At 44.6% G+C, this 27,766-nt stretch overlaps 2 protein-coding genes and 1 pseudogene across 5 annotated transcripts; 1 reads left to right on the top strand and 2 right to left on the bottom strand.

Moving 5' to 3' along the window:
* Positions 1–12,732: 12,732 nt before the first annotated feature.
* On the bottom strand, positions 12,733–12,900 carry LOC128778503 (U2 spliceosomal RNA; annotated as a pseudogene).
* A 3,208-nt stretch (positions 12,901–16,108) lies between these two features.
* On the bottom strand, positions 16,109–21,710 carry GDF9 (growth differentiation factor 9). Of its 4 annotated transcripts, none has more exons than XM_019422019.2 (3): positions 21,618–21,710; positions 19,054–19,249; positions 16,109–17,402 (listed from the first exon to the last, which is right to left on the bottom strand). In XM_019422019.2, the coding sequence occupies exons 2-3, from the start codon at positions 19,184–19,186 to the stop codon at positions 16,438–16,440; spliced, it is 1,098 nt and encodes a 365-aa protein (XP_019277564.2). In that variant the 5' UTR covers positions 19,187–19,249; positions 21,618–21,710; the 3' UTR covers positions 16,109–16,437. The 4 variants fall into 4 exon arrangements, with proteins under 4 accessions (XP_019277564.2, XP_019277562.2, XP_019277563.2 ...); XM_019422017.2 differs by having other exon boundaries at positions 21,195–21,703; XM_019422018.2 differs by having other exon boundaries at positions 21,405–21,703.
* Positions 21,711–21,731: 21 nt separating this feature from the next.
* LOC109250878 (cytochrome b-c1 complex subunit 8) lies at positions 21,732–23,051 on the top strand. Its single transcript, XM_019422020.2, has 3 exons — positions 21,732–21,863; positions 22,010–22,177; positions 22,853–23,051. The coding sequence occupies exons 2-3, from the start codon at positions 22,024–22,026 to the stop codon at positions 22,945–22,947; spliced, it is 249 nt and encodes an 82-aa protein (XP_019277565.1). The 5' UTR covers positions 21,732–21,863; positions 22,010–22,023; the 3' UTR covers positions 22,948–23,051.
* Positions 23,052–27,766: the final 4,715 nt, after the last annotated feature.

Raw genomic sequence — 27,766 nt, 5'->3', positions numbered from 1 at the left:
GTATTTTCCCAGGCCTGGGAGAGGTCTTTTTTTCCCTAAATTTATTTATTTATTTTGAGAGAGACGAAGCGAATGTGAGTGGGGGAGGGACAGCGAGAGAGTAGAGGGAGAATCCCAAGCAGGCTCTATGTGGTCTGTGCGGTCAGTGTGCAGAGCCCAATGCGGGGCTCGAACCCATGAAACCAAGAGATCATGGCCTGAGCTGAAATCGAGTAGAGAGCTTAACCGACTCTGCCACCCAGGCATCCCTGGGAGAGGACTTTTAAAGAGCCTCAGGTGACTGTGCTTAGCCGGTGTTGAAACCACAGATCTCACCATTCGGTCAGGCCTTATCTCAAGGAACTGATGGGTGGAAAGGTGGTGGGCCTCATTCCACATGGCTTGGCACTTGTAATCTGAACTGTTGGAACCATACCTAAGTAACTGCCCACGTCCCAAGTCTCCCACAGATTCCTGCCCCCCTCCCCCCCCCCCCCCCCCCCGCTGTGGATTTGGGTAATATGTTGTGACAATGGTATAAATACTAAAGGCTATGTCCTTCCTGCCAGGCACTGTGCCAAATCTGTGTTACTCATCTTTTTAACCCTGTTATTCCTGAGAAGTAGATACCATTATACCCCCAGTTTACAAGTGAGGAGACTGAGGCTTGGGGAGATTAAATATCTTGGTCAAATAGCTCATAAGAAGTAGAGGCAAAACCCCATGATGGCTGGTTCCAAAGACCATGGTCACATGACCAGTGAAAAGCACTGTAAGATATGGATGTCCAAGGATAGCTTTCCTATCCATGCAGGAGAAGAGGATTTAGACTTCAGATTGCGCAGGACTAGAGAGTAATTGGGGAAGATGAGAAGTGAGTAGCACCAAGACCCCAGTCAGAATGTCCTTCTCTCTTTGTGTCCTCAACAGTCTAACATGCACCTGAGCTAGGTTTCATATGTAGTTTCCACGTGTTTATTGTAAAGGGCTTGTAAAAACATTTCTTTCCAGAGGTACCTTTCTAGGTTTCCTGTAACTTAATTTTGGGGGGTGTTTATTTATTTTTGAGAGAAAGAGAGAAAGCTCGGGGAGGGGCAGAGAGAAAAGGAGACACAGAATGTGAAACAGGCTCCAGGCTCTACGCTGACAGCAGAGAGCCCAATGCGGGGCTTAAACTCACAAGCTGTGAGATCATGACCCAAGCCGAAGTCAGACACTTAACCTACTGAGCCACCCAGGTGCCACTGACTTTTTAATTTGAAGTTATATCTCGGAACTCATTCACTATCAATACCTGGCACTGTATCATTCTTTTTAATAGGTACCAGATTCTCCATTGCATGGGCATAAATACATTGGGCTGTCAATGGACATTTAGGTTAATCCTGTATTTTGCTATTACTAATTTTCTAATGAAGACCCCTGGTCATATATCTTTGCTCATACTTGTTTGTAGGATAAATTCCTAAAAGATTAATTGGAAGGGGACCCTCCCAGCCACTTCAGCTGACACCATACCAATTAGAGGAGAACCACCAACCTAATCATTCCTCAATTTCTGACCCTCAAAATCACAAGCAAAATAATTATAAATGTCATGAAGTTTTGGAGTAGTTTGTTACATACTAAGAGATACATGTAACAAGGTATGTGAATTTTCAAATATGATTGATATTGTTAAATTTCTTCCAAAGAGGCTGTACCAATCTACATTTCTGTCGATGTATGAGAATGCCTATTTTCCTGCATCCTCATTAATAAAGAGTATTATTAAAATTTGATGCCTGAAATCTGAAAGGCAAAAATAGTATCTCGCTGCTTTCATTTACGTCTTTAATAAATGAAATTGCACATCATTTTGTACATTTAAAAGCCATTTGTATTAACTTTTGTGATCTGTCAATTTCCTTTGCTCATTTTTCTATTTGATTGTCTTCTTATTGATTTATAAGATCTCTTCATATAAGCAATGAACTTTTTTTTTCCCTTGTGTGTGGACAATATTTTCCCAACCTTATGTCTTTTGACTTAGTGGTGGCAATAAATCTATAGACATGGTTGAATCAAAAGATTTATCTTTCTTTTAGACAGCAACTATATAGCTGTCTTAATAATTCAGATAGTCACGAAATGGTTAAAATACAGTGGAAGCTAGAAATCTTTCAACAAAATCAGATTGTCTATTTTTAGACATCCAACAAAGCATGAATCATTGCTTATACACAAATCTTTACCTAAATTATAAATGTTCTCTTGGAGCCAGTTTGTTTGCTTTCTAATTATACAGTGAGTTCACCACACTAGTTTAAAGACAGGGCTTTACAGAAAGACAGCCAAAAGAAGAGAACGGAGCCCACCCTCTCCCGGAGCAGCTTCTGATGGGTAAGGGGTCCGGGCAAGGCTGGGTAGGGATGAGCTATCGTGGGATTAAATGAAAGTTCTCTTTCAGATCAGCACGTCTTGGGTAGGAATGTTGGGCTGTCACATTCCTATTGAGTACACATATATCACCTTTTCCCTACAGGCAGTGGATGATATCTCAACCTCTGTTTGCTTTCACCATAATAATCCAGCTTTTCTCTGCTAGTGTGGCCTCAGACCTAAGATAATTCCATCTTCCTGGTCTGCCTTCGTTCAAATGTTACCCACATAGCCTTGGACAAGAGAGGTTAAATGAGAAAGATATAGAGAGAAGCTTCTCTTCTCCTTTTCCTACGGTGGACCCGGGACAGATATGTGGCAGTCAAGTGAGATTTTCTATTTTGTTCTTCTCATCTCCTGGGACCCAGATGAAAAGTGTCAGCTAAGCTTCATTTTGTTTCTCAAGAATATAAACTCAGACCCTGAACAAGAACCCCGGAGAAGAGCCTTGCCTGGAAACGACAACAGCTGGCTCAAGCCCAGGAAAGGCCAACTTGCCTCTTCTGTGCTGGGGCACTAACAAGGCATGAGATAGTCTCCAAAGGGCTGGCTCCCAAAAGTGACCTTTGTTTGAGCTAAATGTCCCAGGGCTCTGCCTGCCAAGAAGTCACCTGGTCAGCATTTTCAAGGGGAGAGCAATCCGGTTCTAGAGCTCTGGGCCTGGAGCTGTACCCAAAAGCCACGTGCTGAACTTGGGGCAGGATTGGGCCATGTGCATGTGGAGTGAATTGGCTCTGGAAGCAGATCATTCGGGTACTTAACATTTAGGTAGGAAATGTTGCTGATTTTTTTTTAATGTTTATTTATTTTGAGAGAGAGAGCGTGAGTGGAGGAGGGGCAGAGAGAGAGAGGGAGAAGGAGAATCCCAAGCAGGTGCTGCTGCACTGTCAGCACAGAGCCTGGCGTGGGGCTCCATCTCACAAACCATGAGAACATGGCCTGAGCCAAAACCAACTCAGATGCTTAACCCACTGACCCACCCAGGCACCCCGAAATGTTGCTGATTTTAACTGATGCATCTGATCAGTAACTCACACAAAGGAGACTTCGTCCTGGAACCTATGGGTGCATGTGTCCAGTTCCATCTTGGTCCGTGTGTTTTTAGGACCCTGTCGGGGGTGAATGTGACAACACACAGTGTCTAGTTGGCTGCTCTTTGTACTTCAAGGGAAGCATCAAGTTAGGGGAAAAAAGAGAAAAGTAAAGAAAAACCAAGGTATAAAGTTAGTTTTGACTGTCCTAGCATATCAGGCAACACAATGAAGGGGGATTAGATCTATGTATTGGGTGACACCAAAGGAATTCTGGGGTTAAATAGCCACTAACAGCAATTGCCTGGAGGAAACAGAGATGGCCCATAGACAGGCTTATTGGCCACCCTGTGATTTCTCACCACAGAACAGAGATGTGTTCTCCAATTCAGTGTGTCCCAGGTATAGGAAAACCAGCATAGGGGGAAGAAGAGTGTGAGCTCACAACCTGGCAGACTGAGTGTGAATACCAGTAGCTGTATGACCCTGGAGAAACCCTAACCTTCCCAGACCTCCATTTCCTAGTCTGTAAAACAGGGATGTGACTATGCATTTGGCAGGTAAAGATTAAATGAGATTTCATCACGTATATTCAATGGCAGGCTCGTAGTTGGCCATCAGTAAAAGGTATCAGATATATTATTATTCCTCACTTCAGCCTCCCCTGTGGGGAATACAGTCTCCACTAAATCCTACCCTCAATTTCATCTTGAAGTGTTGGTTTATACTCCAGGGGTTTCCCATGGTTGTTGGTAGCTTACTACTAAATTTTGCTTACTAGGGGCACTTGGGTGGCTCAGTCAGTTAAGTGTCTGACTCCAGCTCAGGAGATGATCTCGCAGTTCACGAGTTCGAGCCCCGCGACAGGCTCTGTACTGACAGCTCAGATCCCGGAGCCTGCTTCGGATTCTGTGTCTCCCTCTCTCTCTGCCCCTCCTCTACTTGTGCTCTGTCTCTCCCTCAAAAATAAATACTAAATATTGAAAAAATTTTTTTTAATTTTTGCTTACTACTCCTCCAAACAGGGCTGCAGGGGACATCCAAACACTTTTTTCTTGGGAGGAATCTCAGGTTATGTGGGCGAGACAGGGCCCCTCCTTTGAAAGCCAACCAGCCACAATATACCCCTGAGATCTGGGCTTGACCAATCTAATGTCCCTACCAGGACTGGGACTCTTCTATGAGTGACATAGAGACACAAGGATAGGTGAAAAACTACCAAAAGTGTGCGAGTGCAATGATACTGGAGGTGGGGGCTACCTGTTTCCTGCTCTTGCTGCCTAGTCTCCTTTGGATCCTATTTTCATCGTCTACTTCTCCTCTCTAGTCAACTTGGTGAATGACCTCACTTCTTTCCAATACATTCCTTTTTTCTGAGTGAGTCAGGCACAATGGTTGCTATTGCCTGAAACCAAAAAGTTTCTGATACAGAGCCAAGACCTCTTTGAACACAGGGACATCAATGTTAGGCCAGGAGAAAATCTAGCCAGATTTGAGTGCTGCAAGCTACTCTTTCCCTGGAAGAAGTAACCACCAGGCAAGAGGGCAAGAGAGATCTCCCACAGCTTCCTGGGGGCTAGGGGATGCAATCCTGGCCCTTCGATGTGGCTGGAGACACTTGAACAAATCTTGCACAGTCTCAAAACCAGCAACTCAGGAAATAGGATAAAGCAGTGCAGGGGAAACACAAGTCAGTCAAGTTCCTGGTTCAAAGTCACAAATATCTGCTACAAAAAGGAAAACAAGATTTCCCTTAGCAAACATAAAATCAAAGACAAGAAGATTTCAATCGGTTGCTTTTTCCTATTCCTGCACTAACGAGGGTCAACCTGGATTCTACCTGTTTCTTCACACCAGCATGGACCAAAGGTTGAAGCTGAGGTCAGGCCAAGGTGGGCCTGCCTTGAGACCCAGAAGCTTAGGCTTCTATCCCATAGCTACCTCCTAGAGAGGGCTAGGTGCACGCTGAAGTTCTGTCTTTTGGTCCCTCCCCTACTAGCAAACGTCCCCTTGGTAGGACCCAGCATGAACTGATTTACACAACCCCTCAACCAAGTATCACCTCCTCAGTGAAGCTTCTCCAATATCTCCAAGGACAGTTCATTGTTCCCTGATCCATATAATTCTACATTATAGAATAGATGGTCATTTATTAATCTGCCCCATTGGAAAGATGTGAGCTCTTGAAAGAAAGGATGCCTGGCCATACCAGGTTGAGAATCTCAGTGCTTGTTGAATGAACACCTCTGTGAGACTGCATCCTGGCTGAACAGCTATGTCATTCCTCCATTCCATGAGTTCACAGCTGGTAGCAGCCTCCCAAGGATGGCCTTGGTCTCCAGGATCCAGTAATGAACATGTGTGTATATGTGCTTTGGGGGAGGTGTGATAGAGTGTCCAATAAGCAGCATTCTAGGTACCAAGTGGCCATCCTATGGACGTGATTGTGTAAAAGCAGTCATTCAATCAGCAAGCAGTTATTGTGTGTTCATGGACCTCTTGGCCCAGAATTTAAAATCAGAGGCAGAGGACATGTACCCTGGGAGCCAAGAGCCAGCAGGAAGTCAGCAGCATCCTTCCTTCCACTGACAGTTGTTCCTAGTAACACCTATCTACCCTGGTATCTGCCATCCTTAGAGGAGCTGGTGGCTATGACCATGGGCAGACTGGTTGGATGACTTTTTGTTAGAACTACCAAAAGGAGAGGGGTGCCTGGGTGGCTCAGTCGGTTGAACATCCGGCTTCAGCTCGGGTCATGATCTCAGCGTTCCTGAGTTCAAGCCCCACATCAGGCTCTGTGCTGACAGGTCGGACCCTGGAGCCTGCTTCAGATTCTGTGTCCCCCTCTCTCTCCGCCCCACCCCTGCTTGTGCTCTGTCTCGGTCTTTCAAAAATGAATAAACATTAAAAAAAATTTAAAAAAAGAAACTACCAAAAGGAGAAAGTGAAGCAAGAAATTGTAGAGACCTGAAAGAAATGACCAGTCCGGGATCTAATGTTGTTTTAAAGCTTGTTCCCCCAGGGAGGGCTGGGATGCCCTTGGGCTGGCCAACAAGGTCTGGTATCATCGGTCTACTTCTTCAACCTCATCTCCTCATTGGGGGAACAAGCTTTAAAGCAACATCAGACCCTCAATTGGTCATTTCCTTCAGGTCTCTACAATTTGTTATTTCACTTTCTCCTTTTGGTATTTTTTTTTTAATGTTTATTTATTTTTGACACAGAGAGAGAGAGACAGAGCATGCGTGGGGGAGGGGCAGAGAGAGAGGGAGACACAGAATCGGAAGCAGGCTCCAGACTCTGAGCTGTCAGCACAGAGCCCGATGAGGGGCTCGAACTCACAGACCGCAAGTTATGACCCAAGCCGAAGTCAGACGCTCAACAGACTGAGCCACCCAGGCGCCCCCTCCTTTTGGTAGTTTTAACAAAAAGATGTGATTTACCATTAGAAGGGGCTACTTTCTTTTCAGAGTAGATTGTTTCAGGCACTTGCTTGGATGTAGCAAAAAGAGGTCTGGGGAGTTGCTGCCCAGGGTGGAATCAACAATTCCCAAGAGATTTCATTTGGGTTTCTAAATCCTCTGCAATGATTCTTAGGATTAAATTAATAATCTTCATTAGAGATAGCAGTTGGTGCTTATCTCATAGATAGTCTGCAAACAATGGCTGTTTTCAAAAACGTAACACACGCCAGCAAAGAATTAAAAGTAAAACCAAAATGCAACCATCTGGTCTTTCTAGAGCAGTGAGTGCTTTATCCAAATTAGATTTACCTTAATATGCTTAACAGGCTTACAAGTCAACAACAAGAAGACAAATGATCCAGCTTCTTTTTTGACCAGCAAAGGGTTTGCATAGACATTTCTCCCAAGAATATATATAAATGGCCAATAAGGACATGAAAAGATGCTCAACATCAAATGCAACTCAAAACCACAATAAGATACCACTTAGCACCCACTAAAACGGCGAGAATAAAAAAGGCGTTCATCAAATGTTGGCAAGGATGTAGATAAACTGAAATCTTCACGCACCATTTGTGGGAACGTAAAATGGTGCAACTGCTTTGGAAACAGTTTGTCAGTTTATCAAACAAATAAACAGAGTTACCCTATGACTCAGCAATTTCACTGTTCGGTATATAACTAATAGAATTGAAAAGCTGTTCATACAAAAACTTGTGCATGTTTATAGCAGCATTATTCATAATAGCCAAAAAATGGAAACAACCCAAATGGGCATCAAAAGATGAATAGAGGGTCACCTGGGTGGCTCCGTTGGTTAGGCATCCGACTTCGGTTCAGGTCATGATCTCACAGCTTGTGAGTCCGAGCCCTGCATCAGGCTCTGTCTGTCTCTCTCTCTCAAAAAAAAAAATAAAAAACATTAACAACAACAAAAAAAAGATGAAGAAATTGTTGCAAATCCATACTGTGGAGTACTATTCAGCCATAAAAAGTAATTAAATACAGATACACCCTACCACATGGATGAACCTTAAAGAGATTATGCTAAATAAAAAAAGCCAAAAAAACCCCACATTCTGTGATTGTATTTATATGAAATGTCCAGAATAGGCAAATCCATAGAGATGGAAAGCAGATTAGTAGGTAGTAGGCGGAATGGGTAATGAGTGTTAACTGGCATGAAGTTTAGGGGGAAGATGATAGAAATATCCTGGAATTAGATTATAGTGATAACTGCATAACCTTGTGTATTAAGAATCACTAAACCATACACTTTAAAATGTTGAATTTCGGGGCACCTGGGTGGCTCAGTCGGTTAAGCGTCCAACTTCAGCTCAGGCATGACCTCACGGCTTATAAGTTCCAGCCCCACGTCAGGCTCTGTGCTGACAGCTCAGGGCCTGGAGCCTGCTTCGGATTCTGTGTCTCCCTCTCTCTCTGCCCCTCACCCACTCATGTGCTCTCTCAAAAATACATTTAAAAAAGTAAAGAATTTTTCAAGATGAAACAAATTTTTACATTAACTATATATGCATTCCTAATATATCCAAATAGATCCAATATATCAAAAAGTTATCACTTCAACATGTAATCAACCTAACATTTAGATATTTTACATTTTTTCATACTAAGTCTTTTAAAAGAGCTGATGTGTGTTACATTCACAGCTCATTTCAATTTTGATTAGCCAGATCTTACTCAATAGCCACATGGAGCTAATGACTAGCACGTTGGACAGTACAGCTGCAGAGCCTCTTAGTTACTGCAGAGTCCCTGTGAACCTCTTTGTTTGACACTGTTCTCAGCTTTTTCCAAGTATCAACTCATGTAACCCTCCCAACAACCCTATGAAATGGGCACTATTGTTATTTCCATTTCATGGGTGGGGAAACTGGGTTCAGAGAGGTTAACTCAGTTGCCTGAAGTTATAGCCAGGTGAAGGTTCCAGGGCTCATGGTTTTCCTGAGTCTATTACCTGGGTCTACCATTTCTCCCTCCAGCAGGATCCTGATAAGTGGTAATAAACCAAGCGCTGCTCTGTTACCCTACTTGCCTCTAGTTTTGTTGGAGAAAGAGGTGAAAAATACAAACCTGTGAACCCCTCTGTTCTAGGAAAAGCCCTCTGTGTGCCCTCAATTTAGTCCATCTCCAAGATTCCTTACTCTCCACAACGCTGCTTTAGCACTTTGTATTTCATGAACTGGTAATGGTCAAGGGCATGGACACACTGACAACTTTGTGATACTAATCACTTTCTTCTCCAACCATGTCATGATTTGCTAACTTTACAGCACAGATTTTCCTGGCAAATGATGCAACGGAAGTTGGGCACACTAGCCTTTATTATGACTTTAATTAACTGTTAAATCTTTTTTCCCCTTTTTAACGGTACAGCCAAACTCAGCTTTCCTACATCGAGGCAAGACATCAGATTACTTATTGGCAAGTAGTCAACTAATTCTACTAGTTAATACTATCTCATGAGGTACTTTTCATCTTAAATATGGTATGCAGTCCAAATATTGGATGTTCTCCTGCCTTAAGAAATACTTCCACTTTGCTCACCCAAAACTGACTGGACAAGGATGAGATGGAGAAGTTTAAGGAAGCCATCAAGTAGATAACATGCAGAAAGTTCTTAGCAGATTACAAAAGAGTTACAATTTGCTCTACACTTTGGGGCACACCTAGGGGGCTCTGTCGGTTGAGCATCCGACTTCGACTCAGGCCATGATCTCGCAGTTCTTGATTTCAAGCCCCGTGTCAGGCTCTGTGCTGACAGCTCAGAGCCTGGAGACTGCTTCGGATTCTGTTCCCTCTCTCTCTGCCCCTCCCCTGCTCACACTCAGTCTCTAAAATAAAATTTTTTAAAAGAAACATTTAAAAATGAAACCATTTGACCTACACTTTTCTACTCCATTTTCTCTAAGCAGAGGTTTTAACAAGGACTTTTCATGGGACTTGAAGTACTTCTTCTTGATGTGGGGCACTGAACTCATGCCTTTATGCCTACTCCCTCACGACGCCATTAGAACAAACCATTATCAAATACACCCCTAAGGGCAAAGAATAGGTGAGGAGAGCGAACACAATTTTGGGAGGTGGAAACTGGCTATAAGACAGTGAGCAGAGGTCATGAAAAAGGAAGCCTAAACCTGCTAGGGGCGGGGACAGATCAAGGAAAAGCTAGCATACACAGAAACCTGGGAAAGCTCAGGAAACAAAGGTGCCATGTACCATGGAAGGCAGTGGAACCAGCTATGATGTCAAGTGTGTGTTGAGGAAGTCGGTAGACCCAACCATTAGATCCCAATGTACGCTGCCCCATCCCAAGCAGCTAGGTGACCACCCCTGCCCAACGGAGAAGAATGGGGGTTGGTTCTGTGTAAGAATGCAATCAAAGAGACTCCAAACAAGTCAAAGCCAGGCAAGGCGGAGGCTGGGAGAAAAGGTGCCATATCGGGATAAAATCAAATTATATACAAGCTCATATACCCTTGAATTTCTGAGGACTAGAACCACCAGGAGCTGAGTCTGCATTTGTCCCACCTCCTCCCCTCAGAAGATTCAGTAATTGTACTGTGCAGAAACCTATAGAAACTGTTAGGAGCCTCAAACCCAAGAGCCTGATAATTAACACATATGGCCCGTCCATGCAGACATTCCAACAGCTTTCTAGGGCCATCTACTTATAAACTGACAACACAAGGTATTGGAGAAAAGCCTCTAACATGAAAGGCACAGAACACAACCAAACGCTTAAGTAATGCATGAAGAAAACAAACAGAAAAAAATTTTAATTAAGATGTAGCTCATGTAGATGGGAGTATGAAGCCAGGAAATGGGTTAAATTTTATCATTTCATTTCACCACAGGGACCTAAGTTTCTTCTCCTTCTAGAAGGCTATCATCCTACAACCTCAGAGCTATTTGCCAAAATCAAGAAGCCATGGAAAAAATATGCTTAAATTTGGGGCGCCTGGGGGCTCAGTTGATTAAGCATCAGACTCTTGGTTTCAGCTCAGGTCATGGTTCTTGAGTTTGAGTCCCACGTGGGGCTCCGCACTGACAATGCAGAGCCTGCTTGGGATTCTCTCTCTCCCCCTCTCTCTGCCACTCCACCGCTTGTGCTCAATCTCAAAATAAATGAAAACTGTAAAAAAATATACATATATGCTAAGTTTTTCACTTCTGTGCCTCCCCATCTCCACTGCCATAATCCAGGTCAGCATCATCTCTCACTTAGGCTGTGACAATAGCCCCCTAAAACCCAAATGCCCTCCTTCCTTCAGAATAGTTTCTACCTGACAACTCTCCTCTGGAGTCTGCAGAGTCGAGTCTTCCTCTCTACCCCTCCCCCGCTCACTCTCCCTCTCTCAAAAATAAAGACGTAAAAACTTTTGTAAAAGACATTATTTAAAAAAATTTGAGTCCAACGATTTCTGGCCCCTGACTGACCACTGCGTGCCCTCCTAGGCAGTCCCTTTGCACTGGCAGGTAGGGCCTTTAACCCTCCTTCCATCTCCTCTCGCTCCACTTTGGTATTCCACCGGTCCTTTTACTTTTCCACTTGCCAGTCACACCCAGTTCTTTCTGTTCTTAGAACACAATTTTGCCCTACCCAGAGGCTCTGGAATATGGCTATTCACTTCATTTGTATAGTGTCTGTCTTTCCCAGCTGTAATAGAAGCTCCATGAGAACAAGTGCCGTGTTTGTCTTATTTAATACTATTACAACTGAGTGGCTCATTCTGTTAAGCAACCAACTTCAGCTCAGGTCATGATCTCATTTTGTGAGTTTGAGCCCCACGTCGGGCTCTGTGCTGACAGCTCAGAGCCTGGAGCCTGCCTCTGATTCTGTACCTCTCTTGGTCCCTCTCCCACTCACACTCTCTCAAAAATAAGTGAAAAAAAAAAAAAAAGATTAATAACTCAAAACACCAGGGTCTATTAAAACTTCATTGATGTTAGGATCAACATTTCCCTTAACCAAGGAGATTTCAATGTAAAAAAAACTCCTGTATTCCATCCAAGAAAATATCCTAGTTGTGATAATACACAACAGTTTTCTAAGATAAGATCATTGAAAAAACTGGATAAAAGATTTGTGTGATGTCTCTGGTATTGTACAATTGCTTGTTAATCTACCATTACCTTAAAATGAAAAAGATGATTGAAAAGAATTGTAATCTAAAGATGTATTATTCATTCTCCCAAGAATGTTCTGTGGCAACAAATGCTCACTGATGGAATTTAGGGTCATCAAGGAAGTCTCCATTTCCGGTACATGATACATTTTTCCTGCAGATGAGAACATCAGCCTCTGTTCTTAACCACACACCGCACCTGGCCCACAGCTGGTGTTCAATAAATATTTATTCAGTGAGCTAATTATTTCGGAGAAAGCCAAAATGACCCCAGCACAGGCCGTGAACTCCTAACACTGTCCGTCATAGCATTCCAACATGGAAAGACACCAGCACCAAAGACAGATCTATAAAGGACGCTCAATTGTACACACAGCACTGAAGCAATAAAATGCCCAAAATGCAGCTGACCCTTATCCACATATATTTACTCAATTCTTCCCTACAAATTGCATCACACACTAAAGTAAGACAAAGAAATACCATCAAGGCATCTAAAAAATCCTTTTCTTTAAGTGATTACTGAAATAGCCCCAGTCTAACCAGTTAAGGACCTGTCCAGTTGAGAAGGACAACTACATCACAAAGTCATTAAACACACAGAGGACCTGCTTTACTTGTCAGTTCTGGTCAAGGATCAGCTGTCTATACCTCCTGGTTGTGTTGATTCTTGCCTTCTATTCAGACAACAGTTAATGGACCAAACAGCCTACTTTTCTATCAATCCATTCAGCCAGTCTATATACTTAGATGTTTGGGGGACTAACATCCTTTAAAAGAATATTTTAAGGGTTTTGGGGCACCTGGGTGGCTCAGTCATTTCACTTGATCTTAGCCAAAAGGCCGAGAAGCGATGGTGGCTCAATCATTTAAGCGTCCAACTTCCGCTCAGGTCATGATCTCACGGTTTTTGAGTTCAAGCCCTACATCAGGCTCTGGGCCAACAGCTCAGAGCTTGGAGTCTGCTTCAAATTCTGTGTCTCTCTCTCTCTCTGCCCTCCCCCACCAGCACTCTCTCTTGCTCTCAAAAACAAATCAACATTAAAAAAATATTTTAAGAATATTTTAAGGGTTCTAATTTCACTTCACTTATATTTTAACTTACAACTCCCAAATAACAAATTAAACCTGGTTACTTCAAATTTTGATATTAATCAAGTTCTGAGCATTTTTCTTTCATCATTTATGTAACCATGCCCACTTTCTCCTTCATCCCATGACAGAGCAGCTTTATTTTTGCACACACTGTCCCAGCTGAGCTCTAAACCAAGTCCAGCGACTGCTGCCCTTGAAACTGGTTAGTAAAAGACCAAGTATTCAATTTAACACAGGCGTTGATTTAAACCGATAAAGAGCAGGAAACTCAGAGCTGAAGGGAAAACCGGCCCCATTGTTCCTGGGCATACTGGAGCACCCATCACATTAGGTGACCTCGTATCTCATCTGGACTAAATACCAAAGCTCAATGCATCCATTTAAGGTAGATGTAGCCCCATCCTTGAATTTCCAGATTTCAATCACCGTTGTCCTTCCTCATTTATTTTCTCAAGTAGCAGCTTTTGTTAAGAGTAATGAAAGAAAAACAGGTTTCAAACGGAGGAGGCAGTTGGGAGACCAGTATATCCTCCTCCACTGTGCAGAAGACAATCTGTGAAGTTTAAGTTTAGCAGATAGATCTTCCCTTAATATTGACACTGTCCTATGAAGAAACTAGACTTACAAATAAAGCCTGAAAGAAAAAAAAAAAAATCAAACTTGCAGTTCAAGCTATCCTTACTCAACTGTACCATCAAAGTACAGTCTCCAAGTCAATTGTCATTTTACTTTATTTTTTTAAATTCATTTATTTTATTTTTTTTATTTTTAGCGTTTATTTGTTTTTGAGATAGGGAGAGACAGAGCATGAACAGGGGAGGGTCAGAGAGAGAGGGAGACACAGAATCTGAAACAGGCTCCAGGCTCCGAGCTGTCAGCACAGAGCCTGACGCAGGGCTTAAACTCGCCGACCGCGAGATCATGACCTGAGCCGAAGTCGGACGCTTAACCGACAGAGCCACCCAGACGCCCGTCATTTTACTTTAAAGTAAGCTCTATGCTCAGTGTGGGCAGCTCCCCCCAGTGAGCCAGCCAAGTGCCCCAGTAAAGCCAACTTTAGAACTCACCTACCATGACCAACTTTTTCTCTGCTCCTAATTTTGGCACTGAGTCTTATACTTAACTTCTATCAGAATGACCTCTTTTCTAAACCTTCAGAATGCAGACCACATCTATACTCAATCACAGAACTAGGAAAAATAACTCAGTTTATACGTATACTTTTGATACAAATTTCATATGGTTCATTTTAAAACAGTCGTCTTTTAGGGAGACTTACCTTCCAGTAAGTGCAGTTGCACATTCCCCGCATTACTCGGGCCCTTTCTGGGCCAGTTATTTTTTTTACTGCCAACGACAGAAGATGATACAAAACCCTTGAAACACCATGTATCTCTTAGGCTGGCAGCCTCATTTACAAAAGAATAATGACTTCAAGTTAGACAAGATGGCAAAGTTATTTGGAAACTTGGCAATTTAAACTCCCTTTTCAGTTTTTTGTTTTTTTTTTTAAGTATTTTTGAGAGAGAGACAGAGAAGGAGTGGGGGAGGGGCAAAGGGAGGGGGAGACACAGAATCTGATGCAGACTCCAGGCTCTGAGCTGTCAGCACAGAGCCCCATGCAGGGCTGGAACCCACCAAACTGGAGATCATGACCTGAGGTGAAGTCGGACACCCAACCAATGGAGCTACCCAGATGCCCCCAGTCTGCTTCTTAAAAAAAGTTTTCATTAAACATTTTTAAAAAATATTATTCAGATCAAGAAATCTTGAGCAAGTAAGAGCATTTATGTATGTGAAGGCTTGCGAGATGAATGCAATAGCACACCAGGAAAATAAATGTAACCGTTCCATTCCCAATCACATCAAGAATACCTACAGTTTAACCTTAGGCGTGCCTGAGTGGCTGAATCGGTTAAGGGATTGACTTCAGCTCAGATCATGATCTCACAGTTCATGAGTTCAAGCCATACATCGGGCTCTCTGCTGTCACTGCAAAGCCTGTTTCAGATCCTCTGTCCCCCTCCCACTCTCACTTGCTCTCTCAATATGTAACTAAGTAAAACAGAAAAGAATTTAAAAGTAACAAGTTCAAAACTTACACTCTCCCAAATACAGAAAGACCTAAATCAAAGCAAACGCCCCCATTGCTCATGGATTACAAGACTTAACATTACTAAGAGGTCAATACTCCTCAAACTGATCTACAGATTCAATACAATCCCCATCAAAATCTCAGCTGGCTTCCTTAGAGGCTAAGCACTAATCACTAAGAAAAGATCATCTCTACGAATGAGAATACATCCTGCATTTAGGATTTACTTTGGTTGGTAGACTAGGGGGGTTAGAAATGCTGCAACAGAAATCACTCCAGCAGCCCTAACTATGGATCTCCAGGGTTCCCTCAAGGTAGATTTATTGAAAACCCACATGTAAGCCGTCATATCCAAACAAGGCTTGCTCTGTAATGTAACCTAATCACTGCCAGGTGAGTTTAGTGGCAAAGGTCCCAAATCCACCTGGAAAAAATTTGTGGGGGTGGAGTGATGAGAGCTGAGGGAAATCTGCAAAACCAAGCTCAGAGCAAAAAGGAAAAAAACACTCCTTGACTTCATTCCATAAGGTCAGAGATTTTAAATATGTAAGGAAAGAAACAGTTAAAAATCTTTACATTTTCTCATAAAAATCTGCAAGGCAATTTCCTTTCAACAAATTGGACAAATCTTATCTTGAGGTGAACCACCCCATTTATATGCCTGCTAATGAGCTGAATTACATATTGCGCATCCATCACACTGATCCAACAGTCATGGGTTACATGCTTACTCTCTAGTCCCAGTAAGGTAAGCTAGCCTCTTACTCTGAAAAAGATAAAAAGTTAAGATTAGCTTGTAGATACACTTCTCTCTCTCCAAGAGCCATTTAAAATCAATCCTTAAAAAAAAAAGAAAAAAGCAAACACAGAAAATTATGCCACTGAGAGGGATTTATTCTTCCATTAACTACAACTACTGCACTCTGATACCAATGTCAAGAAAAAAAAAAATCATTCACGGGAAAGAAATTTAGGGCCCTCCAAAGTAATTACAGTTCATTTACACCTGGAAATTAAACAGGAAGATGTTACCACTTTCCATGGATAGATGCCACAGAATGTGCTCATCTACATAGGCTCCCCCTTATACAAGACATACTACATTGAGATTTGACACATGGAACTTTCTCCTGAAGGCACAGAGAGGTGCACGGCATTTCTTTGCTGAAGAGGCTCCATGTTTTAGTTTAGAGAACCCAGTATCAACGACAGGTGCACTTAGTGGCTATCATATCTTCATATTCTTTGTAAGCGATTGAGCCATCTGGCTCAATGGTCAGAACACTGAGAGGACTGTATTTGGCAGGCACACAGGAGGGTCTTGGCACTGAGGAGTCGAGCTTCTCATGGATGATATTCTGCACCATGGTGTGAACTGGCGAGCCATACCGATGTCCAAGTGCCCTTGGACAGTCCCCTTTACAGTATCGAGGGTTGTATCTGTGCGGGGCCACGATCCAGCTGTCCCACTTCAGCTGACTAAAACTAAGTCTAAAGTCATGGAGCTCACACTCGTTTTGGGGAAAAAGAAACTGTTTGAAGTATTCGCTCAGATTGAAAGAAGCTGGAACCAGAGGCTTCTGAGGTTCCAAGCCGATAGTCTCCTGACCTCTCCGATGACGGGAAGGTCGTACAGCCTCAGCTGACTCTTCTCCCTGGGGACAGGCAGACAGCCCTCTCTTCTGGCCAGCACCTTGGGAAGGCCTCCTTTTATAGTGAAGGGAATACCACCTGTGATGAGCCTGGGCACTCGTGTCGTTCAGATATAAAAGCAGTGAGGGGGGCACCAGAAGAGTCACGTTAAAGGGACTGTCATGTGCTGAAAGGCGCTGCAGCTGGGCTTTCACACAGGTCAAATTTACAGACATGTGAATGTTTCTTTGGTTGGAGGCCACTAGAGGCTGAAGAGGAGCAGTCACATCCACCTCAATCCATCTGTATTTCTTTCTAAATTCAAACTGGGAGTCAAAGGTAAATGAGGACGGAGTTCTATGGGAGTTCCCGCTAGAAGACTCGGGCTCCTTCATCACCAGGTTGCACACACATTTCACAGCAGAAGAAAAAGAAATGGAGTTGCTGAAAGTAAATAGCAAGACTGACTTGATGAAGTGTTCAACGGCAGTAACACGATCCAGGTGAAATAGCAGGTCCACGGATGGTACGGCTCCTGAGAAGAAAAACAACCCATGAATTGTGCTTGAATACAAAAACGAAATAGCAAGTCAAATCACAGCATTAATACTTGATCATAGTGCTTTCTCCCTTCTCTTCCTCTCTTCATCCAGCCTCAACAAGTGAGGGAGGGGGGGTTACATAGAAAATGCGGGTGAGAGCTTTCTTCCATAACTAACTGCCAGCAACTACAGGCAAGTATTTTATCACAAAATCAGAACAGCTTTGGTGGTGAATAAAAACAACTATCGCTCCGTTTCACAACCTCAATCATTTGCTCCAAACATACAGAAGCTAATAAATATTTTTCTCTTGGCAAGTGCCTGGAGAGAAAGCGGTCATAAAAACACCAAGCTTCCTAAGGGATACAGGAGTACTGATGCATAGGGGCACTTGTACCCCAATGTTTATAGCAGCACTCTCAACAATAGCCAAATTATGGAAAGAGCCTAAATGTCCATCAAATGATGAATAGATAAAAAATTGTGGTTTATATACATAATGGAGTACTACGTGGCTATGAGAAAGAATGAAATATGGCCCTTTGTAGCAACGTGGATGGAACTGGAGAGTGTGATGCTAAGTGAAATAAGCCATACAGAGAAAGACAGATACCATATGGTTTCACTCTTATGTGGATCCTGAGAAACTTAACAGAAACCCATGGGGGAGGGGAAGGGAAAAAAAAGAGGTTAGAGTGGAAGAGAGCCAAAGCATAAGAGACTCTTAAAAACGGAGAACAAACTGAGGGTTGATGGGGGGTGGGAGGGAGGGGAGGGTGGGTGATGGGTATTGAGGAGGGCACCTTTTGGGATGAGCACTGCGTGTTGTATGGAAACCAATTTGACAATAAACTTCATATATTGAAAAAAAAAACAAAAAACAAAAAACCAACCTTGCTAAGAAGACTTTCTAAGCCCAATGAACAGGGTCAATGAAGAAAATTTAATCATGTAATTCGAACACTTGAGATTGATAATCGAGGCTCTAAAAGCACTATAATAAGACATCAAGGAAGAAGAAAAGATTTTAAACAGCCCCACCTGACTTGTTGGGTCAGCACGTTTTGGTCATGAGGTAATGAATTTAGGTTTTTGTTTTTTGATTTTTTTTTTAAAGCACTTCTTTTTCACACACAATACCAAGGTGCTGAGTCAGACTGTTGACTAACACTTTGTTGTGAGGACCTACTGTTCCAAATGGGGACTCCAGCTTTCCTCTCACAGCAACAAACAAGGGGAAAACATCCCAGTCAATGCAGTAAATAGCTAGGGGATATTTTAGACACATTTCCAGGTTAGCAGTGGTAAAAGGGGAAGAACAAAGAGAGGTCAAGACACCGGGTTTCCAGTCTTGACTTTGTGACCTTGGACAAGATGCTGAGTTCCAACCAAACACTCCTCAGTCTTTAGAGCTATTAAGTCCCCTCTAACTCTACCCTATCTATCCTAGGAGACTCGCCACCCCTTAATCCATGAAGATATTAAAACCATAAGATCAAGTACCACATTTCCTTGATTTCGGTTATCGAATATTACGCAAAGTAAACTGCAATTCAAGGAACAAACCCAATCTGTTTCTTTAACCGAAACGCAAACTAATTTATCATCTTTCCACCACCCATTCACCACTCCACTCCTACACACCTGTCACCTGGTCCCCAGGAGCCTGCTTGTGCTGGGCATAGGATGTGAAGAGCCGAACAGTGTTGTAGAGAGGACTTCTGTTGGATTTAGGGATCCCCTCCTTGGTAGCAAAGGACTTATAGAGTCTCTTCATGTAACGCAAAGCTCTGGAGTCTGGCTGCAGCCTAGGGGTGTCACCTTGCCCATTATACAGAACCTTGAAGAGAGGAGGAAGAAAGCCCAATCTGTCTTTTTCATCTAGAGGCTGCACCAAGGACCAAGGTTCAGCCTTAGATTCCCATTCAGCACCCGCTGCAGTCTGAATTTCTCCTGTAGAAGCCCGAGAACAAAGACTAATAGGAAAACACAGCCAGGAAAAGCAGAAAAACCAAAGGAAAAAGTTGCTGAGAAGCGCCATGGCCTGGAAGAACTAGCAAGGAATACACTTCCCCATACCAGTCTTCTTCCTAAAAGCCAAGAAGAGCTTAGGTTGGTCTCTTAAATAAATTTTAGGTGTGTGGGTGGGCCAGGGTCAATTCTGTAATCAGACCTCAAGGATGGGTACCTGAAGATAATTCTTATCAGCTGTGAATCAAACATCTGATAACATCCTATCTATCCAATTTGTGCTCATTAGATACTGATGTATCTGGTGATTTAGCTTTCTTCTCCCTTTTGTTCTGGCATTCATTTAAAACCTCTTAAGTTAGCATTGCGTAGGTAGACTACCTATGCAAGCTGAAAGGCCAACAGAAATTGAGAAATGACCTTAAAACCCCCCCTTAAAAATTTTTAACTTTTTTTTAATGTTTATTTTTGAGGGAGAGAGAGAGAGAAAGAGAAAGAGAGGGAGCGGGGGAGGGGCAGAGAGCGACGGAGACAGAAGATCCAGAGCAGGCTCTGCGTTGAGAGCGTGGAGCAGCAGGGCCTAAACCCACGAACCACGAGACTGTGAACTGAGTGGAAATCCCACGCTTAACCGGCTGAACCACACAGGCACCCCCAAACCATCCCTTTTTTGAGATTACGATTCTTAAAATGTTCCCTAGGTATTGCTGAAACTTCCAAAGCATGGAAAAAAGCGAATTATTCATGATGATACGAAAACCTGTTGGTATTCAATTTATGGTATTGGGTTCACTCTTGCTCTTCCTTCACTCTCATCACCTCTCTGGCTCCCAGGTGCTTAGAATAATTACTTACTGCATGTGGATTTGGAGAGAAAAAAATCACAATTGGCATGGAAATCCCAGAGAACAGAGAACTATTGGATGGCCCAATTCTCTTAGGGAATTTCGTATAGAATATGTACTTGGAATGCTGCAATATGCTTTAAAATGGACATCACCTTTAACCTTGACTCATTAAAAAAATTTTTTTTAATGCTTATTTATTTTTGAGACAGAGCATGAGCAGGGGAGGGGCAGAGAGAGACGGAGACACAGAATCCAAAGCGGGCTCCAGGCTCTGAGCTATCAGCACAGAGCCCATTGTGGGGCTCCAACTCACGAAGAACAATCGTGAGATCATGACCTGAGCTGAAGTCAGCCACTTAACCGACTGAGCCACCCAGGCGCCCCAGACCTTGACTAATTTTAGAATATAATACCTTGATTCTTTACTTTCATCTACATATTCATCTGTACCTATGTAGATTGAAAGGTTTAGAGATGTTTGCAGGCTGTTTTTTGTTACTCAAATGCTGGTAGAATTTGCGAGGTGTTTTTGTTCTTGTTATGTAAGTACTTAGGTTCTTGCCTTGGAGCTGAGACTAGGTGAGAGATGATGTTTTAGAGAAATGGGACGAAGGTGCACCACAAGAGGCTGAAACGAATGCATATCCAGCGCCACCCATGAGATCACACTGGAAGGAAATCAACCCACACTCCTGGTATAAGATAGAGAACCAGTCTGTGCAGCACCTAGGTTGATGAAACTGTTCCAAATTTTAAGTTCATTGCCTATGCCAAGCCTTCCCGGCCCATGACTGGTAAGCAGGGTCACATAAAACACACCTAAACTGTTGAATGACAGCTTACTTCTACTACACACACGGCTGGCAATTCCATGAACTGAACATGTACAAGACGCCCTGCATCCCGCCTTAGAAAGCGCTTCCGGAGGGAAGCTGGCGGCTGCGGGGGTGGCCTCTGTCCTCCTACCGCCACCAACAGCCGGTTATCAACGGCTTGCCCACTTCTTGAAGACTCCTGGGGCGCGACCTGAGGAAACGTGTTTATTCTACCCAGGGAAAGTCTACACCCCGCCAGTACATTCTATGACCGCGGCAGCCGAGAAAAGCCCCGGATGCAAGCCCCTGGTACTGATTCTGATACTGATTCTCGTCACCGATGGTCTGAAAAGAACCGAACCCCTTTAGCGGCCGGACCAGAGCGCACAAAGTCACGTAGGGAGGCCCCACCGCGGGCGTCAGGGCGCCCTCCACAGGCGCAGGACCCATAGGTCCTCGGCGGGAGCGCCTTTGACGCCGGCTGGCCCCTTTCTCTCCACCTCAGTTCCCCTCGGCCCCGGCCGTCGCACGGAGAGGCAAGGGGCTGAGATAGTCGGCCGGATAGTCCACGGACCCCAAAGGCCGCCGCGGAGTCCGCAGCCGGCGCTTGGCCCAGCCAACCCACGGGGCCACCCGACCCGGGCACTCTTCTCCAGAAGGGGGAGCAACGGTGCCTCCCCCTGGAGACGGCAGGAAAATGGTATTCCCCGGAAGTGACTTCACGGCCTCCCGGAGCGGCTTCCAGTTAGCGGAAGTGACGGAAGGAGGCCAGTGGTTCCCGAGACTGTGGAGGGCAAGGTGACCCCCGCGCGGGAGTGAGGTCCGGTCGTGCGGTCGTGGTGGCCCCTGGGAGGGTGGAGGCAGCGCCTGGGCCGGGAAGGATGGGGAGCGCCGGGGAGGACCTCTTGGGTGGAAGCGGCGCGTCCGGAGACTGAGGCAAGCGCCTGTCGACCCTCGGTGTTGCAGGCGCCGTCACGACCATGGGCCGCGAGTTTGGGCATCTGACACGGATGCGGCATGTGATCACCTACAGCTTGTCACCCTTCGAGCAGCGCGCCTTCCCCCACTACTTCAGCAAGGGCATCCCCAACGTGCTGCGCCGCACGCGGGCGTGCATTCTTCGCGTCCTGCCGCGTGAGTGCCTTGGCCGGGTAGGGGGGCTGGACTTCCATCACACCCCAACAGCGGGCCCCTTCCGTGAGCACTGTCGGTAGGGCAGGCACTCCGCAACTTGGGATACGCCCGGTTTCTCACTGAGTGTTCCTGAAAGCCCTCGTGCTAGTATATCGTCCTGCTTATCTTAACCGATGAGTAAACTGAGTCACAGACGACTTAAACGACCCGTGCAAGGTCACCTGTGTGATTCCAGCGCCTCCCTCTGAGGTCATCTTTACCCACTAAGTAGCGAGGAACTGTTTGTGTTACATCCGCATCAGGTAGTGATGAAAATTAGCCCAACGTTGTGAATTTGCTAAAAACCACAGAAGTGTTCACTTACGTGTTTCTGTTACGTGCATCGTTATGTGCATAGTTTCTGTGAATTATCTTCATTATCTCATTAAAATATTTAAAATGTGCAACAGGAAAGAGATAGGGGAGGTCTGGTGACAAATTTTCCTGGGCTGGCCCTTTATTTTGGTCGCCTGTAAAATGAGTGTGTGATATAACCTTCCTTCATCATCTGGTTTAAAGTGGCTTCTTGGAAACTAGAGACAGGAGGGCAGAACCTGCAGTGAGTCAGAAAGGAAGACTGGGACCCCCAGTGTCTTATATGGGTGCACTGCTTACTCTCGCTTTTGATTTTTAAAGCGTTTGTAGGGTTTTATCTTGTCTATACCTGGGGGACCCAGGAGTTTGAAAAATCCAAGAGGAAGAATCCCGCTGCTTATGAAAATGACAAATGAGCCACTCATCTGAATAATGGTTCCCTTCGTCTGAAAGCCCTTCTCTGGGAGAGGAGTCGACACTGTACTGTCTTGAAGACATAATAAACTTCTTATGGACTGCACCGTTGTCATTTTCCATTTCTGTGAGCAAGTCCTGGATGTGACTGCTAATATTCAAGTTCGTGAACTCCCCTTCCTGGCATGAGTCCTAAACAGTTTCTCTAGTGAGTTTGGTGAAGGATCTGAGCTCAGTGCTTGTTCTATAATCTACGAGAAAGTAGCTGCAGCTGTTCCTGCAGATCATTTGTGAACCGCGGGTTGCCAGGGGTCTGTTCCCGTAATAACAGTAAGATCTGGTCACTACTGTAATTACGGTGTGTCACATACTCAGCCCTTCACGTGCCTTTAAACCTCACACCTGCCTTTTTTTTAAATTATCATTATTGCACACATTTTGCAGATGAGGACACATGCACAATGAGAGTAAGTAATTTGACTAAATGACACAACCAATGATGATAGAGTCTGACACTAATGCTTCTAAAGCCATGCTAGACTGCCTTTCCTCCTAAGACAGGCCTTCCTTAGCCAGAGGGGAAGTCAGCTATAAAAGCAGGGGTGAGATCACCACCTGGCCCCTAGAGCTGGTGTCAGCAAATTGCCTGTTCTTGTACCAGGCTGCTAATGGTTTTAATCACATATGGCCCAGAAAGCTTAAAATACTCTCTGGCCTTTTATTGAAAAGTTTACTCTTGTTCTAGAGCCTTTGAATTCTCTTTTTAGTAGAAAGGCCCTTTTCCCTTCACCAGGAGATGGTAGAGGTAGGTATGGGTAGTTTACATGCTTCTGGTTCCCTGCTCCATTTCTAGAAACTTTCTCACTTCTTAGGACACTTCCTGCTGGTCCAGAGCAGCAACTTTCCCAGTGTAGTTCAGCTTCTGGCCCAGGCTGTATTTTTTCTCCTTCTTTTCTTTTTATTATTTTTAAAAAATGTTTATTTTAGAGCGAGACAGAGTGTGAGGGGGTAAGGAGAGAGAGAGAGGGAGACACCGAATCCAAAGCAGGCTCCAGCCTCTGAGCTGTCAGCACAGAGCCCAGTGCGGGGCTTGAAATCATAAACTGCGAGATCGTGACCTGAGCTAAAGTTGGATGTTTAACCAGCTGAGCCACTCAGTTGCCCCTCTTTTATTCTAACAATTATTCTTGCCTTTTAGGAACCAGAATTAAAATACTTAGAAACAAAAAACGCTAATAGAAATTGGATTGTGTGGCAGGATAAAGAACCTCTGAGTCTGGTGAACTGGGGCGCATACCCTCTAACCTGTGTTTCTTCACTGTATGATACAAGCAAGAAATCTGCATCCCTGAGCTTTGAACTTTTTGCCAGTAAGATAATGTGTTAATATAAAGCCATAGGGTTGTAATGGTGAGATGAGAGATAAGTAGGCGTCTGGCAGGCTTAACAAAGGACAGCTATGTGATGAAAATTGCCTTACCAAACGTCCAGTTTTCCTGGGCTCTGTCCAAATTTGTTCCCGGGACTTGCTGTGTATTTGGGTCCTAGACTATTGACAATCTGATGCAGCTGTGGACCTGAAGGGGTAAATGTACCCCTCCTTCACTTTATTTAGTTTCAGCAGGTTCAGGCACCAGGGGAGGGCCACTGCCTTGATGGGCCAGTAACCTGTCCTCTTCCCTCTGACTAGCCTCAAACTTCCTTGGGGAGATGGCTACCCTCTCCCATCTTTTTGGCTCCATTTTACCCCAAGATGTTATTTCTTCTTGGTTCCTTGACTCCTTTAAAGATAACAGCTCAAAAGTAAACTTAACCCTTTTTCAGCACAGACCAGGCCCTGAGTCTGGGTCTGAATCCTTTTTATCCCAGGAATGCTCTGAGAAGACCCTGCTACAATCTCTTTTATTGAAGTTCTGCTTTGAATAAAATTATTAAAGGCTGCCAGAAGGCTGTCTCTCACCAAAGGGCTTCCTTCTCTAAACTGGGGGGGGGGGGGGGGGGGGGGGGGGGGGGGGGGGGGGAGGGGGGCACGGAACCCTGTGTAGCAGGGTGATGGGGACGGTGGGTGAAAGGGGTGTGTGTGGGGATGTGTTCCGTTACCATAGCTCAGTGCTACTGTACTGGGACCTGGGATTATTTTGGAGACCATTCTAGAAAAGAACTTTTAAAGTCTCTTAAGGAAGAAGGGGACCACTGCTGTGGGCCTTAATGCCTATAACCCACCCACTTGGAGCCTCCAGCCCTGGCTGTGGCTCAGTCCTCTGCTTCCAGGGCACAACCACTTAACTCATCTAGCCCTTCTTTTCCTCAGCACTGCCCCGCCCCCCACAAGGGCTCTTATCTCTGGGCTGTAGAATGCAGCGAAGTGAACTCCGCTTTGCCAACAAAGTCCTCGAGATTGCAGGCCTACCTAGTGTAGGGCCAGAAGTCTGTGCCAGTTCCAGCCAGCAAAAAAGCAAATATACTTTGACCCTTTGTTGAAGTTTTACCTGGAAGAGTTTTTCCATTTCAGAGTCTTTCATTTTTTATTAGACCTGTCCTGCTCAGGGACAGCAAAAAAGTCTCCAGTTACGGCCAAGCCCTAATGGTCTCCTCTCCATCTGGAATGTGTTTCAAACTGCTCATGTAGCTACACCCCTCTTCTCTCATTTCATCCTCGGCACTTACCTCAGCAGCAGAAAATCCCTGGGAGTTTGTAATCAGAGTTACCTAGCTATAAGCTATCCAACATGCTTCTCATTTTCTTTTTGTAAATTAATCATTTGAACGCCCCCCCCGCCCCCCCCCCCCCCCACCCCCCCCACACCAATGTCAGTGGCTGAGAGGTCTCAGATCTCCTCCCATCTCACTGAGAGAACAAGAGACTGAAGCTCAAAGGGAAAGGACTGACCACTGGTCAGTTAACCCAGACCCCGGGCTCCTGCCTCCCAGCCAAGCATTGTTTTTCTCTTTATGGCTGAGATTGTTAAAGGCTGCTTAGACCTTTCTGCTGGAGGAAGATGTAGTTGTATGCTTATTCATTCAGTGAATACTTGACTGTTACAGAGCCCACTGATTATTTTTATTTATTTCAGGAATAGGCATTCACAACTATTCAAGGGCTATGGGATGGTTGTGGACAATGGCTGTCACTTCAGCTTCATGCTGTCCAGATGCCACTTTCCTTTTCAAACTTTGATTTTTGCTCCATGTTTAACTTAAACAACTACAGAGGTAATGTAGGCATATTTTGGAATACTTTTCCTAACCGGGTTCCTTCCATGGGCAGTGAACTGATAGGACTTTCCTCTTGGGAGGGGAGGTGGCAAACAAGATTGAGGCTTGAATCCCAAAGGCTTCTGCAGTGCTGTCACACTCATTATGATAAATAAGACTTTATCCCCCTGTACACAATGGACCCTCAGGCTTTTTCCTTGCCTGGGGAATTGGCTAGTTTGATTTTGCTTGGAGTAGAGGAAGGCAGAAATGAAAGATGAGGAGAAACCATGTTTGGAACTAGCAGTTTCCAAATCCCATTTGCAGATCATGCTCTTTAAGGGGAGGCTGGCACGGAGGCCACAGACCTGTCTCTAGGACATCACGTTGTCAGTCTTTTGCTTATCTAATCAGATTTGTGTTCTTACCCAAAGTTCACTAGGTCATCACATAGCTTCTTCCCACTCCACAGAGGTTCCTGGTTAAGCCCTACCTGGGCTGATTCAACATCCAAGCTCAGGCCTAAGGGGAAGGAGCAACCAGCTAGTCTGTTTCTTCAAGTTCCTAAAGTGCAAGTAGTGGTGTCTTCCTCGGGGCCTGGCTGCACGGTCATCAGTGGGACTGGGACCAGGACCGTCAGATCTGTGGCCACACCCCACTCCCCTAGCTCCAGTTGAGGTCCATCTTCCCACTCTCTGCTCCCTCAATAAGACGATTGGCATTTATGCTGTCCTATCTTCTGCTGTTCTGCGTCTCCTCCACTTTACCTTAGCAGAACAGGCAACCTCAGACAAATACCCATCCTGATAACAAGGGCCTTGGAAAGAGGTATCAGCCAAGCTTTTTTTTTTTTTTAATATTTATTTTGAGAGAGACAGAGAAGAGACAGTGTGTGAGCAGGGGGCCGGACAAAGAAGTGGGGAGACAGAATCCGAAGCAGGCTCCAGGCTCTGAGCGGTCGGCACAGAGCCCAATGCAGGGCTCAAACTCACGACCTGTGCGATCATGACCTGAGCTGAAGTCGGTTGCCCAACCGACTAAGCCACCCAGGGACCCCGTATCAGCCAAGTTTTTAGGGAGACACCAAGGAATCTTGTTACATCTGTCTTGGCTTAACCTTCCAGGTCATAGGAGGGATGTGAAGTCCTATCAATCTTACTCATAAGTTACAGCTCTTTCCCCACATTTATCAAAATGCCCATGTCATTTAAGGAGTACCCATAACACCTCATGACTTAGGTACACACACTTTCTTGTTCTAGCAATCTGCAGCTGTTCCTACGGAAGCTGATGGACGTTTGTGCTTTGGCAATATCTCAGCCCTAGGCCTGCTCCCCTGAGGCTGCTAGAAGGCTATGCTCTGCAGATGATCCCAGTCACCTACTGGGCAGAAAGCCTGTAATTCCAGGATTGCTGTCATATGTCACCACATCAAGCAATCCCACTGATTTAGGACCTAGGATGCTAAGAACTCATTCACATTTTTAAAAACAAAACCACCTATACTCATTCATTCTATTCACCCATAGTTCAAGTAAGTCCCACATCAGTCTTGATTGCCCTTCCCCTGGGAAAAAGGCAGGTAGGCCAGACTTTGAACTTGCCACAGCTGGGTCCATTCTTCTA

This window comes from Panthera pardus, unplaced genomic scaffold (assembly GCF_024362965.1).
Source record: "Panthera pardus isolate Hobbes unplaced genomic scaffold, ASM2436296v1 HiC_scaffold_2, whole genome shotgun sequence".
Taxonomy (NCBI): Eukaryota; Metazoa; Chordata; class Mammalia; order Carnivora; family Felidae; genus Panthera; species Panthera pardus.
This window is presented reverse-complemented; position numbering and strand designations above follow the sequence as displayed.

Bases quoted from the DNA above. Each gene is read 5' to 3' on its own strand.
- GDF9 (XM_019422014.2), bottom strand. From the start codon at position 19,450: ATGGCGCTTCTCAGCAACTTTTTCCTTTGGTTTTTCTGCTTTTCCTGG. The intron at 17,403-19,053 runs GTGTGTAGGAGT...TTTTCTTCTCAG, and splicing joins TCCTGGGGACCAGGTGACAG to GAGCCGTACCATCCGTGGAC.
- LOC109250878 (XM_019422020.2), top strand. From the start codon at position 22,024: ATGGGCCGCGAGTTTGGGCATCTGACACGGATGCGGCATGTGATCACC. The intron at 22,178-22,852 runs GTGAGTGCCTTG...TGATTTTTAAAG, and splicing joins CATTCTTCGCGTCCTGCCGC to CGTTTGTAGGGTTTTATCTT.